The 16,009-nt window shown below is 41.7% G+C and overlaps 1 protein-coding gene across 1 annotated transcript; it reads left to right on the plus strand.

Moving 5' to 3' along the window:
• Positions 1-800: 800 nt before the first annotated feature.
• Positions 801-15,776, plus strand: LOC121618887 (matrilin-3-like). Its single transcript, XM_041954520.1, has 9 exons — positions 801-1,101; positions 2,091-2,255; positions 2,458-3,033; positions 5,817-5,936; positions 9,000-9,119; positions 10,949-11,074; positions 11,189-11,308; positions 13,643-13,744; positions 14,519-15,776. The coding sequence occupies exons 1-9, from the start codon at positions 801-803 to the stop codon at positions 14,569-14,571; spliced, it is 1,683 nt and encodes a 560-aa protein (XP_041810454.1). The 3' UTR covers positions 14,572-15,776.
• The last annotated feature ends 233 nt before the right edge of the window (positions 15,777-16,009 follow it).

The following is a 16,009-nucleotide window of genomic DNA, read 5'->3' on the forward strand; positions in this document are numbered from 1 at the left end:
TAGCTTATTATGTCAGCAGGGGTGTGTGAGTGGAACACTGTAGTTGGACATTTTGAGTTACTCAGCATCAACACTGAGCATAACAAGGCTGCAAGGAAAAATGATTATGTGGTAGACAAAGTATTGAGATCTTTTACTGAAGTAAAAGTAACGCCACACAGTAAAATGACAAGTTGTACAAGTCCTCCATTCATTAACTTTCAAGTATCAAAAGTAAAAGTAGTCAGAATGTTATGTTGCATGATTGGTTAATCATGACTAATGTATTAAAGCGTAAGCAGCATTTTAATGTTTTTTTTCTGGCTGAGATGGATCTAATTAGAGTTACAGTTAAGTACCGTACTTGATTAAATACTTACATTTCGCCACTGATTGCAGCCCCCCACTGTTTCCTGATTAATGAATGGTCTACTATAACTATTACTTCTCCTACAGTCTACTAAGAGTCTTATATAGAAATTCTCACTATAGTATTTGTTAAATAGATAATAGAATAAATACATACTGTGTGATATAATAATAAAAATGTCTGTGAATCTAACGTCTGAATGTAATGAAGTATTCGAAATGCTGCACAAATGAATGAAGTCAATTACACTGCAGACTTGTGGAGAAGTAGCAGCCACTGCTGCAGCTCTGACACCACCCTCGCTTGTGCGCTCCGTCCCTCACCTCCTCCACATGTCTCTGGATTGGACCTCTGGTTCCCCACGCCTTGTGGGCCGCGGACGACATCATATAAATAGTGAGTGGTGGCGGTGGGCCGGAGGGCGGGCGGAAAAGAAGTGTGCGCAGGCAACATGACTTCACCAGCGTGGGGATTGCTCTGTTTCATTGGCCTCATGGCGTCGGGGGCTCTGGGAACTTTCCCGCAGTTTGGCTCATACAGCCGGAAGATTCACTCGAGTCCTTCAGCTCCACGAGTCTCTCCGAGGGTCCATCAGCGCTCTGAAGACATCTCTGACGATGCACCAGGGGCTGATACCTTCCAAGAGGTGCAGCTGGGTGACTCCACACCCCGGGGCTCACAGCAACAGCAGGGGGTCGAACAAGGTGCCAACAACCACCTGACGCAGGAGAGACGGGCAGCTGACAGCGGAGGTTGGTTTCTTATGTATTCACCTGTTGCTGATGCTGTGGATGCGCGCACCGTAACTCTAACGTCGTTTCTGTTTTCCGTGCGTTTGGCATAGTTTGGGCACAATTATGGGATATGGCGCAATAATAATAGCAGACATCCTGATGGGTTTGGGCCCTCGTGTCACAGAGCCGAGCATGAATAACCTGAGAGCACTTGCAGCTGCTGCTCTGGAGGTGTTTGCAGAACCCCCAAAGTCTTTTACAACCGTATAGTTTTTAAAAGTGAGATGACCATCCATGTAGCTGGACATGACATAGTGTCCTGATCCTGTTTGTAATACACAAGAAAAATATGAATGTCTTGTTGTCATCTTGTATGAGAATATAAAATCTTGGTAAAGAATTGTGTGTCAGGAGATGCCCTTTCTGGCAACAAATGTTGTTCTGATTAAGACAAAGTATTGAATACTTATACTTGCTATATTTTTTCATACGGATGGTTCAAAGACTCTTTTCAGTTCTGGAAATACTTCCAGAGCAGCAGTTAAGCATTCAGAAAATCAGATGCTTAAATCTGACTGGAATGCATTCTAAATACATGAGGCACAAACTGAGGCCACGTTAAGATTTACTTCATCGTTCTCCAGTCATAACTGAAACATCAGTGTCAATTTTGTTCTATATGCATGCCTAAATTATGTTCTATTTGGCTATATGCAATTAGTTTTGACCAGGCTTTGCAGCAAACATTAGGCAATATAACTGTGTCAGTAAATGTGCATATCAATAATTGCAGTATACTGTATATGGCGTATATCTGTCATACAGCCCAGAAAGCATGCAGTGCATGCTCTTTTCCCTTCTGTGATCCTCACAATGAAAATGTGTTACTGAGCTAATAGTCATGCATGCATGCCCCTCATGTTGCATCTCATTTTTGCTCGAGTTAATCCAAAATAACCACTGCTCTGCTGTTCTCCCCTCTGCCTTTTCTGTCTCCCTTGGCAAAGCTGGCGGCACTAATTCCAGGTTTCATCGCTATCAGCCCTCCCATCACCAGCCGCCAAAGAAAAGCCAGCTGCTCTCACAGCCGCAAAACAATGCTGCACCGTTTGTGTCTTGGCAGCCTGCTCGAGACTCCAGTGGCTCTCCTGCATCCATCAGAGCTGTCACAGGTACTTGACTTCAGTCATAACTAACGTGTTTTCATGTGACTCCCAAAAGATTGATGTGGCGTTGTGGACAGTCTTTTCTGGCAAATTTAAAAGTGTCATAACTCCTATGAGCGCTATTAGCATCTGATACAGGTTTTTTGCGTCTCACTTGATATAAAATATCTCTAAGAACATTAGAAGAAAATGTCCTTTATTTTTACAGCAACAAGGTCCAACTGCAGAAATCGCCCTATAGACTTGGTCTTCATCATAGACAGCTCCCGTAGTGTGCGCCCTGCTGAGTTTGAGAAGGCCAAGGAGTTCCTGCAAGACATGGTGGACAGCTTGGAGATCGGCTCAGACGCCACACGAGTCGGCCTTGTCAATTACGCCAGCACAGTGCAGATTGAGTTTCTATTGAAGACGTATTTTCACAAGTCGGCCCTGAAGCAGGCACTGGCTCGTGTTGAGCCCCTCGCTTCAGGCACCATGACAGGCATGGCCATCAAGACTGCCATGGAGAAAGCTTTCACCGCGGAGGCCGGGGCCCGAGCTAGCTCCGTGAATATTGCCAAAGTAGCCATCATAGTGACAGACGGGAGGCCCCAGGATAAGGTAGAGGACGTATCAGCAGCAGCTCGGGCATCTGGGATCGAGATCTACGCAGTGGGAGTGGACAGAGCTGATATGATGTCCCTCCGCCTCATGGCCAGCCACCCACATGATGACCATGTCTTCTATGTGGAGACCTATGGTGTCATAGAGAAGCTGACTTCCAAATTTAGGGAAACCTTGTGTGGTAAGGATGATGATAACGGGAGTGCGGCTATTCCATTAGATGGCGGAATTGATGATTATGGACTAGGCCTAGATGGCAGGAAAGACGGAATAAATAATGAAAATGATGATAAAGGAAACAACGGTACGTCAGGTCCGTCCTTTAAATTTCACCTGTGATCATATGGGCAGCACCATGGAGGGAATCTCCATTCTAAAGACCGGTCCTCTTCTTTGAGCTAAAGAACAAGGGCGAGGTAACCAGTGATTTACCGCACTTGTGTTTGGATTCCCCTCAGAAAGGTCTTTACTAACTGTTGCCATGCAGATGGTGATAGTAAGTTAAAGGATAAACATTAAGTAATGTACTAACCAACTTTAAGAGGACAAACCTCACTGGTTGATTTGCTAATACAGAGCAAATTCTACAACTTTGAACACTTTAAAATGGTTGAACCCTAATATGATGCTGCCTTTACTGTTCACAGGGAGCACACTGCTCTTTGCGCCCTGTGCTGCATCTTGTTCTGCATGCCCTGCGCTGTTACCTGAAGACCGCTAAGTTGCCCAGGTCCAAAATTTGAGCTTTGGCAACAGAACATTAACAGCCACTCATTTTGCATGCAAAAACTAAACAAGCTTGCACTAAATTTGACTAAAATGTACTTCAGTGGAAACCTTTGGATTTAAAGAAATTTGGAAGAAAACATGTATTTACAGTTGTTTAAATTGGCCTATGAATGCACAAAATTTCACATAAACATTCTAATTGCAAAACAGACCTGTCTAAATGAATAGTTCGACCTTTTGGGAAATACACTTGCTTGCTCTCTTACAGATACATGAGAAGATTTGTACCACTCATATAGTTCTGTTTATACATCTGCTGCTTAACTTAGCTTAGCATAAGTAATGGAAATGGAGGGAAACAGTCTGTCATGTAAAAACCGTGCCTTCCAGCACTTTTAAAGCTCAGTTATTAATAGTTGCAGTATGTGATTTTTTACAATCCTTACAAAAGCTAACAACTTGCAAAGACAACAAGCTGTGGTTTCACTATGTGGGAGATTATTTCTAGGATGGGGGCAGTGACCTCCTGGTGCCTCTGTCAGTTGCCTGGCAATCTCACAGTGATGACATGATTGCAGGAAATAAAAAATGTCAAACTGTTACTATAAACAAATCACTTTCACCTTCACACTTCTACATGTTTACTTCATGCTGGTAGGCTACAGGAATGCTTGATCCAGCCCAACCGCTCATTTCCATGAGAAATTTGGGTGATATCAGAACTTGGAAAATAAGAACTACGAGGATTTCAAAATAATGGTGTAAATCTCAAACGGTGGATTTTTTCTGGACTGGTTTTGCATTTCCTCAAAGTAAGTTCTGTCTTTCTCTGTTTCTTAGAGAAAGTTTTGTGTTTATTCCCAATTCTTTTGCAGTCCCTTGCAATATGTTGCGCTATTTTGCATTCCCTCTGATCTGATCTGTAGAGGAAGGCTGGCTGAACCTTCTGGTGAAGCTGAACTCCTGTGGTAGATCTGGTAACACGTCAGCCATATCTGATAAAACACAGGCTTCACATCCTGAGTGTCTGCTGTACAATATTTCTCTGCTAATGCTAACAGGTTAGGAGCTGTAAAGACTGGCATCAGTGCAGCTGCAGCCATAACCGTATCAGTAACACCGTGTTTACTCAGGAGGCATAGCATGAACAACAAGTGGTTAGCACTGTTGCTTCACAGCAAGAAGGTCCTGGTCAGTGCTGGGCAGTTCTTCGTGAAGTTTGCATGTTCTCCTCGTGTTTCCTACGGTGTCGCCTGCCATCCAAAAACATGTATTCAGGTTAATTCTCCTGCTGTAATCCTGGCAACGCAGCCCCAGCCCCAGCTACAACTGTAGCTCAACCCACTGCCAAGCATGCAGCCACAGCTATGGTCTTCAGGGGGAATGCAAGTTACTGCAAGGCAATGCAAAAGTTACTTTGAGACAATGCAAAACACTCTTGGCAAGGTAAAAGTGATTGCAGAGGAATGCAAAATTATTGTGAGGCAACACAAAACTTATTGCCAGGTATTGCCACAGAGGTATTTCATTCAAAACATCTCCGGCCCTGACCTCTCAACGGCTCAGTACCTTTGGGTGAGAGTCCACAGGTAAAAATGGATTTGAAGATGTTGCCCCTGAATTTCTCTTTTCAGCTTTTGATACCACCCAAACTAGCAAGGTAGCTGCTGAGGTTAACCATGCTGTTCATGCAAGTTTCTCTCTGGTTGAACTGTGCTTAAAATTATGACTGACTTCCAGTCACACAATTTCAAAAGCTTGTTTTTGAATGACAGCTTGAACCTGACGAATGAGTTCAACCAACCTCTGTGTTTTACAGAGACCGACTTCTGTCCATCCCCAACAATGACGTCACTACCAAACACATGCAGTGATTATGACAGTGTACATTTATGTTTATGTGGTCTGAACTGCATGGCCTATTCTGTTCTGAAAATTAAGGTGGATAGTTATTCGGGTGTCAATTTAAAACATGCTATGCAATATTTGAATGTGAGAAAAGACTACGTCTCTTCCTTCAAAGATAACACAGGATTTGAGACAACAAAATTAATTCACTTAACATCACTACAGCTGAAGCACAGAGATGAAGTAAACTAATCTGCTTGTGGCTCTGTTGAATTACAAAATTACACAATTAATGAAGACATACTTACATTTTACTAACAGAACTGTAGCACATAATTATTGACTTGACAAGGCGTAAGCCAATCAGACATTAGTGTTTCTTTTCAGGTTTGGATGCATGTGCTCAGGGACACAATTGCCAGCACATTTGTGTCAACAGTGGCAACTCGTACAACTGCAAGTGTCGCGCAGGCTTTGTCTTGAACCCGGACAAGAAAACATGCTCACGTGAGGATCTTTATCTTTGTCTTAATGTTTTTCTTCAGTGTCTTCCGTGTTATGTTTTGATTGGATGGGAAAGCCTTAATTGAGGTAAAAGTTTTTAACTTTTAAAATATTTAATGTAAGAACTCTGACAGAGCCTTGGAATCCCAAGTTCCTAAGCTTTTGAAGCTCCCTTTGGACATCGGTTAGCTAGGCATTTTGTGCTGTGGGCACCCTGCATGCCATCTCTTGTTATTAATGTTTTGGGTTGCCATAAATAGATTAGGGCAGAGACTGTTTAGCACAAATTAAATGAGCAGGACAGGATGAAGGCCTGGAGTGCTGAGGGGCAAACATTCTACAAGTAATGACCCAGAGGGTCTGCAAAATCCTCCTTAACTGAGGATTTTGTGGGCCATCTGATGTTTTCAAACTGTGAGGCGAGCCTCCTCAGGGGGCTGTGTGGAGGTTGAAGGGGGTGGTGGAGAGAGAAGACATTGTGTTAGGTGAAAGGGACAGGTGGTAGAGCTCTAAAAACATGGCCAGGAGTGTGAGCTGCAGCAGTGGCTGTGACAGACAGCTGTTGGGGAAAATGGAGGTACTTTAAAAGCAAAGATATTCTTATTTTTAAATCACAGGAATGATAAGTTAGATAAAGTAAGAAAAGACTTTATTGACCCATGCCGGGTAAATCCACTTGTTACAACAACAGAACAAAAAGGAGAGGTGGAAAACAGAACAAGTGGAACAATTTAACTGAACCCAAGACTATGTCAGTCAGATTCAGGTTCAGATGCATGTGCCCAGGGACATGACTGTCAGGATATTTGTATCAACAGTGGTGACTCATACACCTGCAAGTGATGAGGGGGATATGTGTTGAATGCAGACTTGAAAACATGCCCACCCAAGATCATTTCTTAACAGATTTTTTTTCTAGCTTCTGAAATGAATAGGCTGGTTGTCATATATACATTAGGACAGGGCAAGTATTGAAAGACTGGGATGGATGCCAAAAAAAATTGGGACAGATTGTGATCAGTCCTAGTTGGCGAGGGGTGGCCAATCAAATTCCAGATTCCAGGGTAAGAAGATGACGGGCATTTGGCTTGTTAGTATCAGAACCTTGGTATGGAGTGTCTGTTAATATTTGCTGTAAGAAAGTCAATCATACAACCACAAAGACATGCCAAACAATCACAGAATCACCACAAATTAATACAAAATGACCAAACATAGATGCAAAATGACTTCAAAGTGATGTAAAACATTCACAAAAATAGGGTAAATGATGACAAAGAGATGCAAAATAACCACAAAGAGAAACAAAGCAGCCCCAAATTTACGCTAAAGCCTGCCAAGAATCAGGTCTTTAAATATGAGTCTGACCACATTTTCCCAAATGTGCCCCTTTCCTCTAAATCTGTCCCGTAGTTTTGGCCCCCCATTCAAAAGCTTCTGAACCTGGCCCTGGCCCAGGCTGCTGCCTCTCATGCATATGGAAAAAGGAAGTAAGTCAGCTAGAGTTATTACTGCATCCCAAAAATAATACACTAGAGTCAAACTAAGCCATGTATGCACTTGTCTAAAGCACCTGGCTGCAAAGTCAACAACTCCAGTTCTGTTCCACAGCCACTTGCCCTGACATGAATAGTCAGACCTCAGTTGAAGCCCATTTAAAGGGTGATGTGCTCATGTTTGAAACAGAACTGACTCGTGGCTTCCTGACTCACGCCATTAGACTTAGTTGGTTAGATGTTTCTTTTCAGGATCAGATACATGTGCCCAAGGACATGACTGCCAGCATATTTGTGTCAGCAATGATAACTTCTACACCTGCAAATGTCAGGAGGGATATGTGCTGAATGCAGACCAGAAAACATGCTCACGTAAGAACAAGCATATTTTTCATAGATTTCTTGCACTTCTTTTGTTTTGTTTGACTGACATTCATCCTCCGTTTGCTGCACATAGCAGGAGCTGGTGAGGCACTACATTAAGTTCCACAATAAGGGCTTCGTGTTCGATAAGGGAGTTTTTTCTTTTCAGGTTTGGATTCATGTTCCCAGGGACATGACTGCCAGCATATTTGTGCCAGCACTGATGATTCTTACATCTGCAAATGTCGAATGGGATATGTTTTGAATGCAGACCAGAAAACATGCTCACCAACGAACATGGAATTTTCAGGTAGACTTTATGCTTGTATCTCGGCATGTTTTTTTGTTTTTTTTTTGATGAAGCAAAATCTGCAGAAATATATTGATTTGTGAATTGGTGAGATTGTTTTGTGTCACAGCAGTTGAGGATGAGGTTTTTCCAGTCTTTTGGAATAGTGGTTGCTACTTGGATTTGGGTTATAAACCACCAGGTCTTTGCTGCTTGACAGGCACATTGTAATTTGGACTGCTGTAATTGCAAGTGACAAGGAATTGTTGAGTTGCTTTGATCAAACAGACTTCTTCATTCCAAATATTGCACTTCCTTGTAACATTTTCACACAGTCAGTTGTTGAGCTCAGCCTGAACAACTCAGAGACTGGTGAGAGGGATTGATACAGGAAGACGATGTGACCACAGCTAGCTATAGTAAAAGGAAACATGGCCTGTCAGAGGCTCCAACAGTCCAGGCTGTCCTTGACTGATGTAATGAGATGCCAGTCACGTGTGGACATGTCTCTTTTCAGGTTCTGATCCATGTGCCCATGGACATGATTGCCAGCACTTTTGTGAAAGCAGTGATGACTCGTACATCTGCAAGTGTCGAGTGGGATATAAGTTAGAGGCAGACCTAAAAACATGCTCACGTAAGAACTCGGACCTTCATCATATCTTAGGGTTGATTAAAAAATGAAAAATGCATGTGCTTGGTTAAATGCAGAAAAAGGTGAAGCATTGTTCTGTGGACACACATACACCAGCTCTTGTTGGTTGTTCTAAATTATGAGGAAGTTAGATTTGAATTTGTTTTGAATGAGCTGGAAGTTGGGAGACTGGGACTGATGCATCCACAGGTACGGAGCGCACGGTCATGACGCAGACTGTAACTGTTTGGTGCTGTCGGTTACCGGTGTGAATGTCTCTTCAGGCTCAGATACATGTGCTCTGGGACATGACTGCCAACATATTTGTGTCAGCAACGATGACTCGTACACCTGCAAATGTCAAGACGGATATGTGTTGAATGCAGACCAGAAAACATGCTCACGTAAGAACTTGGGCTTTATCATTAGATTTGATGTGCATTTCCTAATACACTGCCTGTAGTTCACTACTTGTATAATCTTTGTTTTTATTGGATGTACTTGACTGTATGCAGAACGAGGCACTGACCATTCCTTTATACATTTTTAATACATTGTGGCCAGTTATAATCTTGGATGTTAGCTGTGGATGTTAGCTGTGGAAGTGTCTCTTTTCAGGTTCAGATACATGTGCCCTGGGACATGACTGCCAGCATATTTGTGTCAAAAATGGTGATTCTTACCTTTGCATGTGTGATGAGGGATATGTGTTGAATGCAGACCAGAAAACATGCTCACGTAAGAACCTTAATTGAAGTCTTTTTAGCATTGATTTTAACACATTGATATGCATGTTCTTGAACTAAGTGTCAGGTGTTCCACCAAACTCCAGTATTAGATATACTTGATGAAATGCAGCAAAAGTGAAAATAATCGTATAGTATTGGTGTTTTCCAAAAATGCTGACTGAAGTCAATGCAACAAGAGCTCAGGAGGCACTGTAATGCACAGTTAATAGTTCATGTGTTTCAAATGAGCACTAAGTTCAGAAGCTTACACATAGAGGTATGGAGTACCCACTCATCCAGCCTTGTCCTCTAGAAACTCCATTTCCTCCTGACAAACTTTATTGCTGCCTGGATTATGTTTGCAATCAACGTTTGCATGAATGAAGCCCTGGTTTTTATGTACAGTGCTGGCCTGGCAGTGAGGTGGTTGGGGTGGATGGAGGGCAGGTTTAGGCAATGAAAGCACTTTGGTTAAGGTTAGGGAAAGCTCATGATCGCTGCTGATTTCTCTGTATTAAAACAGACTGTGATCTTTCCCTAACATTAACCAAGTGCTGGCAATACCTAAACATAGTCATAAAAATATATAAAGCTTAATATTTTGGTGAATAATTTTCATCAGAAAACACATGTACAGTATCACGACGTTAGCTATGGATGTTAACTGCGGAAGTGTCTTTTTTCACTAGGTTCGGATGCATGTGCCCTGGGACATGACTGCCAGCATATTTGTGTCAAAAATGGCGATTCTCACCTTTGCATGTGTCATGAGGGATATGTGTTGAATGCAGACCAGAAAACATGCTCACGTAAGACTGAAAGTCTGACTTTCAAGTACATGCCATGGTGTAACACATTCCCTCCAAACTGAGTTTTTCTAAGTAAGTGCATCGTCTCTTTATCAATACAGCCCCAAGGTTTACTTGGACAGCAAGGGCTGATGAAGCACATACCAGCTTTTGTAGGTTGTTTTTAATAGTTGAGGATTGTACTTTAGCCAAAATGGGCACCAAGTGGGGACACTGGGGCTGATCTAGGGGTATGGTTGACATGGCCTTGACTTAAATACATTGTACAAACATTGGTGGCCATTAAACTCTCCACAAGTGTTCCTTGACAGAGGTAATTAGAGTAATTTAAGTGTGTCTCTCTTTTCAAAATTGGACACCTGTGACCAGGATACCTGTGTCAGCCTGACACTTGGGATACAGATAGTTGCATCAACTGTCAGAGGCTCCAATAGTCCAATCCCGCCTTGAATGATGTCATGAGATGTAATAATCTCTTTTCAGGTGCTGATCCATGTGCTCTTGGACACGATTGCCAGCACATTTGTGTAAACAGTGATGACTCGTACATCTGCAGGTGTCAAGTGGGATATATTCTGAATCCAGACAAGAAAACATGCTCACGTAAGTAGCTGGAAGTGTTTTGCGTGTCAGATTTGTGTCACTGTCCTTTCATTTGAAGTGCTTCTGCACACTGGTGTGAGCATTTCTTTCCAGGTTCAGGTTCGGATGCTTGTGCCCAGGGACATGACTGCCATCACATTTGCGTCAACAATGGGAACTCTTACATCTGCAAGTGTCGAGTAGGATACACGTTGAACATGGATCAGAAAACGTGCTCACGTAAGAAAGTTCTTCCTTTCAAGTTAACACCGGTGCAGGATGAGTTGTGTTTTTCCACAGTAGCTCCAAAGACTTGTGCACCAAGAGCTGCTTTGGCATTTCTATTGTCTCCAGGTTCAGATGCCTGTGCTCAGAGACATGACTGCCAGCATATATGTATCAACAATGGTGACTCATACAACTGCCAGTGTCGAGTGGGATATGTGTTGAATGCAGACCAGAAGACATGTTCACGTAAGGATCTGGATTTTTTTTCAACATACGTAATTGTGTCTGTGTATTGAGAGTGTCAAGAGATTGTCTTTAGTTTGAATCAGTTCAAGTCTCAGGAATTTGTCAGTTGCCTACTTAGCAGTTTTGTACAACTGTTGTTGAGCTTGGCCAGATGGACACTTACTTCACCACTTACTGAACGGTGTGGCGTACTGTGCATGTACATGATTTTCGTGAGTCCTCAAAGCAACCAAGTTTCAACAGCTGTACATGTGGACCATGTGCTTGACTTGACAAGAGACATTTTCAAACCATCCTTAAGTAAAATGATTTAAGGTGAGATGCCAGTTTTCTAATTGTTATCTGTTTTATCTTCTAAAAATCCACAATCCAATACAGACTTCCTCTATGTCATCTCATATATAATCCAGGCTTTGCCCCCTAAAGTGTCCATAGGCTTCGCCATTATCCTAAGCAGAGCACTACTGAAATTTGCATTTGTGTGGTCTGCAAATCAGGATGAGCCACACCTTTTGTATGGAAGCTGGTCTGACTGGACACGGTGTCTTCTGCATCTGAAAACCCAAATCCAAATCTACAGGGGAAGAATACCAGTCAAGGACAATTCCAACTCCATTAACTGGTACCTTGCTTATCCTGGTCTTATGGCAGCATTATTTCTGCCACATGCTCTGGAGTCCACCACACCATGGACAGTCCAGATAGGCCAGAGTGCAGGATGTTATTACAATGGTCGTACGTCTTCCATGCTGATGAGCTCAAACTAGACAATGTAAGACAATTTTGATGTTCTGGCTCAAAAGGCAACACCAGGCATGAGGAATTAAGCTTGTATCTCACCAGGTCAGTGCATAAACTACTTGCCTGAGTTTTTGTTACAGCCTTAGGTTGTGGCATGGCTCATTTCTGGCTGTACGAGGCTTGGAACAACACGACATCCCACCAGTAGGGAGACTGCTATGTCCTCCATCCCTCGAAGGAAAGGCAGTCTGGACAATGCTATTGTGATGGCCCAGTCCCAAGAGTGTGCCATGACTGTACCTGTACGACACCTACATCTGTAAAAACGGACAAATTGATGAATAGTTCTAAGTTTAACCCTTGATTGCTGGAGCACTGCTTCAATACTTTGTGACAGATATGAAAAACAAATTAGTTAAGTATTCCTGAAAAGGTCAAGACTAGTCATTTTTCAACTTATTTCATGTTACCAAGTCCGTTTCAGATTCAAACCCTCCTTGGATAACCATGATCTAGATGAAAGACAGTCCATGTAGAACATTTTTCATGTGAAACTGTTCACATTTTTGAAGACTTTCACAGCCAGACCCTTTATGTAAAAACTGTGGATCAATGTTAAAGTACATCTCAATGGAGAACCACAAATTCACCTTAAGGGTGTAGCTTATATGTAATTAAAAGGAGCTTAAGGATTGTCATCCCCACAGTTTGGTCAGGCCCGTGGGACTGATAAGATGCTCTGCCTGTCTGGTGTCTATAGATTTAGAGTTAGAATGTGTTAACTTTGATTTTAGTAGTTATCACACCTTACACGTTTGTCTTTTTTGCATTCTCTAGCTGTGGAGAAGTCTGCAGTTGACTGCAACCAAAGCTACTGTGTCCAGCGACAATACTTCTACTGATCCATCCATTTACAGCACAGTTTACAGGACATAAACATGTGCTGCACTGCTGCTTAAGGAATGACAGACTGCTAAAGCAGTGGAAGTGTAGCGTGAGCCCACACAGAAGTTTGGTCCACCTGAAGGACCCAAAATAATGGTTCTAATTGATTTGCCTGTTGTCTGGTCTGTCTATGTTCTGTTCTTTTTCAGTGAATTGGTGTTGTATGTATATGTGGGTATGTTGCTCAAAAAATAACATCCATGTGTCCTCTTTAAAGGTATCCACACCTGACCTCGGTAACAAGGCAACCGCAGTTTGTGATTAACTAGTTGAACGGATATTTTTAACATATTTTCTAATCTCACTCACAAAATAAAAATCATGATTGTACCTGATCTCTGCTACATTGGTCAAATCAATATCCATTCTGTTAATGATGTGAGTTAAAAACCCCCCTCGTTTTTATCTGATTTTGTCAGTGCCAGAATTTCTCATATTGAACGCTGACATTGACTGGGTGCTTCAAAGTATGTTGGTCATCGACTCACAAAGTGAAACGTAGGATGAGCTGTGCTGTGTTTTTCTTCTGAGTAGCCAAATGTATTTAGTAGTCAAATTACAAATAAGTATTGCAAAGAGGTTACCCTAAACATGGTGAAACGCCACTCACATGCTCTGACTTTCTTCATATTTTTCTTATTCTTTCAGAGGAAATGAGAAGTGAAATTACTCAAGATGCCTGCATGTGTGAAGCTCAGATTGTGTTCCAGAAAAAAGTGCAGTCAACCATTCAGGAGCTGAGCAGAAAACATATCCTTTTTGCTTAGAAGGATCCAGTTTGAATTTGATGTAAGATTTAAAACTGTGATTATTATGTGAGTGTTATGATGTTGTTGTAAGGTTGGGGACACAGACACTAAGATTACGTGAAGTTCTGAAGATATATTTTAAGGTACTGGGGAACGGGGGAGAAGTGGATGATGGTTGGCACGGGCCAAGAACAGGTGGATGATGGGAGGTCGTGGAGTGTGGCTGGGCAGGAACAAGGTGGAAATCTAACCAAAAGAAGCCTGAAGCATGTAGCTACCACAGCAATAGAGAAAATGATCTGGCGACAAGTGGGATAAGAGCCCGGGTTGATATACGGTGATGAGCTGATGGATGACAGATCTGCAGGTTGAACAGGGATCAAGGAACCAGGAGAGCGGCAGGAGTGGCCAGAGTGGCAGGATAGGAACAACACACACACACACACACACACACACACACACACACACACACACACTCAAACACACACACAACACAAAGAGACCAACATAGGACATGGCAGGAGAGGGAAACACAAGGGGAACAAAACTGGGGAGAAATACCTGCTTCACACTTTGTGTCTCTAAAAAGTTTTTTTTTCACTACCTTGGACAGCTGCTATAATCTTTTTTATCTTATTTTTACTTTTAATTACAGGAAGTTGAATCTGAATCTGTTGATTTTTCATGGTGCATTTTTAGAAATGGTCAGTGATGAAGTGGTAAACAAACAAACAACTACACTTTTTTAACTCTATTTCCTTGACTGTCTGTTCACTTGACGAGCTTTCAGACAAAGTGAACCTGATTGAGGGCCAACAGCAGTATTAAGAACAGCGATGAAGATGTCAGATGACAAGTTCAGGACTAGCAGTGTATTCAATGTTTCTGACCGGCCGAAGTCATCTGTAACCATGTAAAGATTCTTAATATGTCAATAAAAATGTCTCTGATTTGGTAGATGTCTGCATGGTATTGCCTTCTCGTGCAGTGTATTGTTAGCATTACTGTTTTGTATTGTAAACCTGCATTTTGCATTCACAACACTGTCTGTTATTACTTCTTACAGTAAAATCAGGTATAACTGGTGTAAATGTTTACATATACCTGTTTATTTGTTAGAAATGCCAGATTTCCTCCTTACAGTTAAGCCATTGAGTAAAGTCTCAAACTATGTTGTACTATGTAAAATAATTAGGGAAGTAGATAGAGGTGCAGACCAAAACAAATTAAAAATTGTTAAACATGTGAAAGTTTACTTTCATAATGTTTTTTTTTGTTTGTTTGTTTTGGTGGAGACAGTGTTGTACAACATCCTTGTTTTGTATTTACTGCTCTGAGAGCACTTCTTGGTCGGTGTTCTTGTGTTCTTGATAGAACACAAAGCCTCCATCCACAACCATAACACGACAACTAATCTCTTATACAATACAATCATTGTTGTTGACCCTCTGATTGCAGCACTATTATGCAGAGAAAAGACCAAAATAAAGCCTGATCCAGTTGGCCCAGGGCAGTGTTATATCACAATGAATTACTCAAATCTTTTCCTTTGATACCTGAAATATTTCAACAACTGGATTGCACAGCATTGATTGGTGATTACTGTTTGATTTGTAACAGGGGGGGGGGCTGTTGAGGCAGTTCAAGGGTAATTTGACTGCTTCATACTTTGCACACTAGGTAAATCTTGGACCAAAGTCCTGGCCATTGAAGACTATTTTCAATGCACAATGCAAGTTTTGAAACTGTTAGATTTTAAGTTCAGATCTGAAACCAGTCAAAAAAGTATTTCACAGTACAGATTTTTTGTCATACAATCAGACATGCGCTGTGTTTTCTCCTTTGTCATTGCCATGGGACACTCGTGAAGCAAAGTGAACGGAGTATCTGTGGTGTAGGGCTCTTTGTGTAAACTGACAGTTCTGTGCTTGACATATTCTGGTGCTTTTGTGATGAAAAAAATAACTTGTCTGTATATTTTCTATTGGGAGCAGTGTTGCACATTAAATGAAAAATAAATATTCTGAAACAATGGATCATAAACATATCTTGTATTGTACGTTTTTACTCTTAGTTACCAAGCCATTTTCAAAAATAACAAAATTATGGTATGAAGTTTTGGTATCTCAAAACAAACTAGTCCATCTTAGTAGTGACTGGACTCCTTTTTGATTGTTTTGCATCGAGAATAATTAAATGCAACGTTGTATTAAAATAAGCTTTCTGTATGGTAGGGCTGGTTTATTAGGCTCTTCTTATAGTAACT

This window comes from Chelmon rostratus, chromosome 15 (genome assembly GCF_017976325.1).
Source record: "Chelmon rostratus isolate fCheRos1 chromosome 15, fCheRos1.pri, whole genome shotgun sequence".
Taxonomy (NCBI): domain Eukaryota; kingdom Metazoa; phylum Chordata; class Actinopteri; order Chaetodontiformes; family Chaetodontidae; genus Chelmon; species Chelmon rostratus.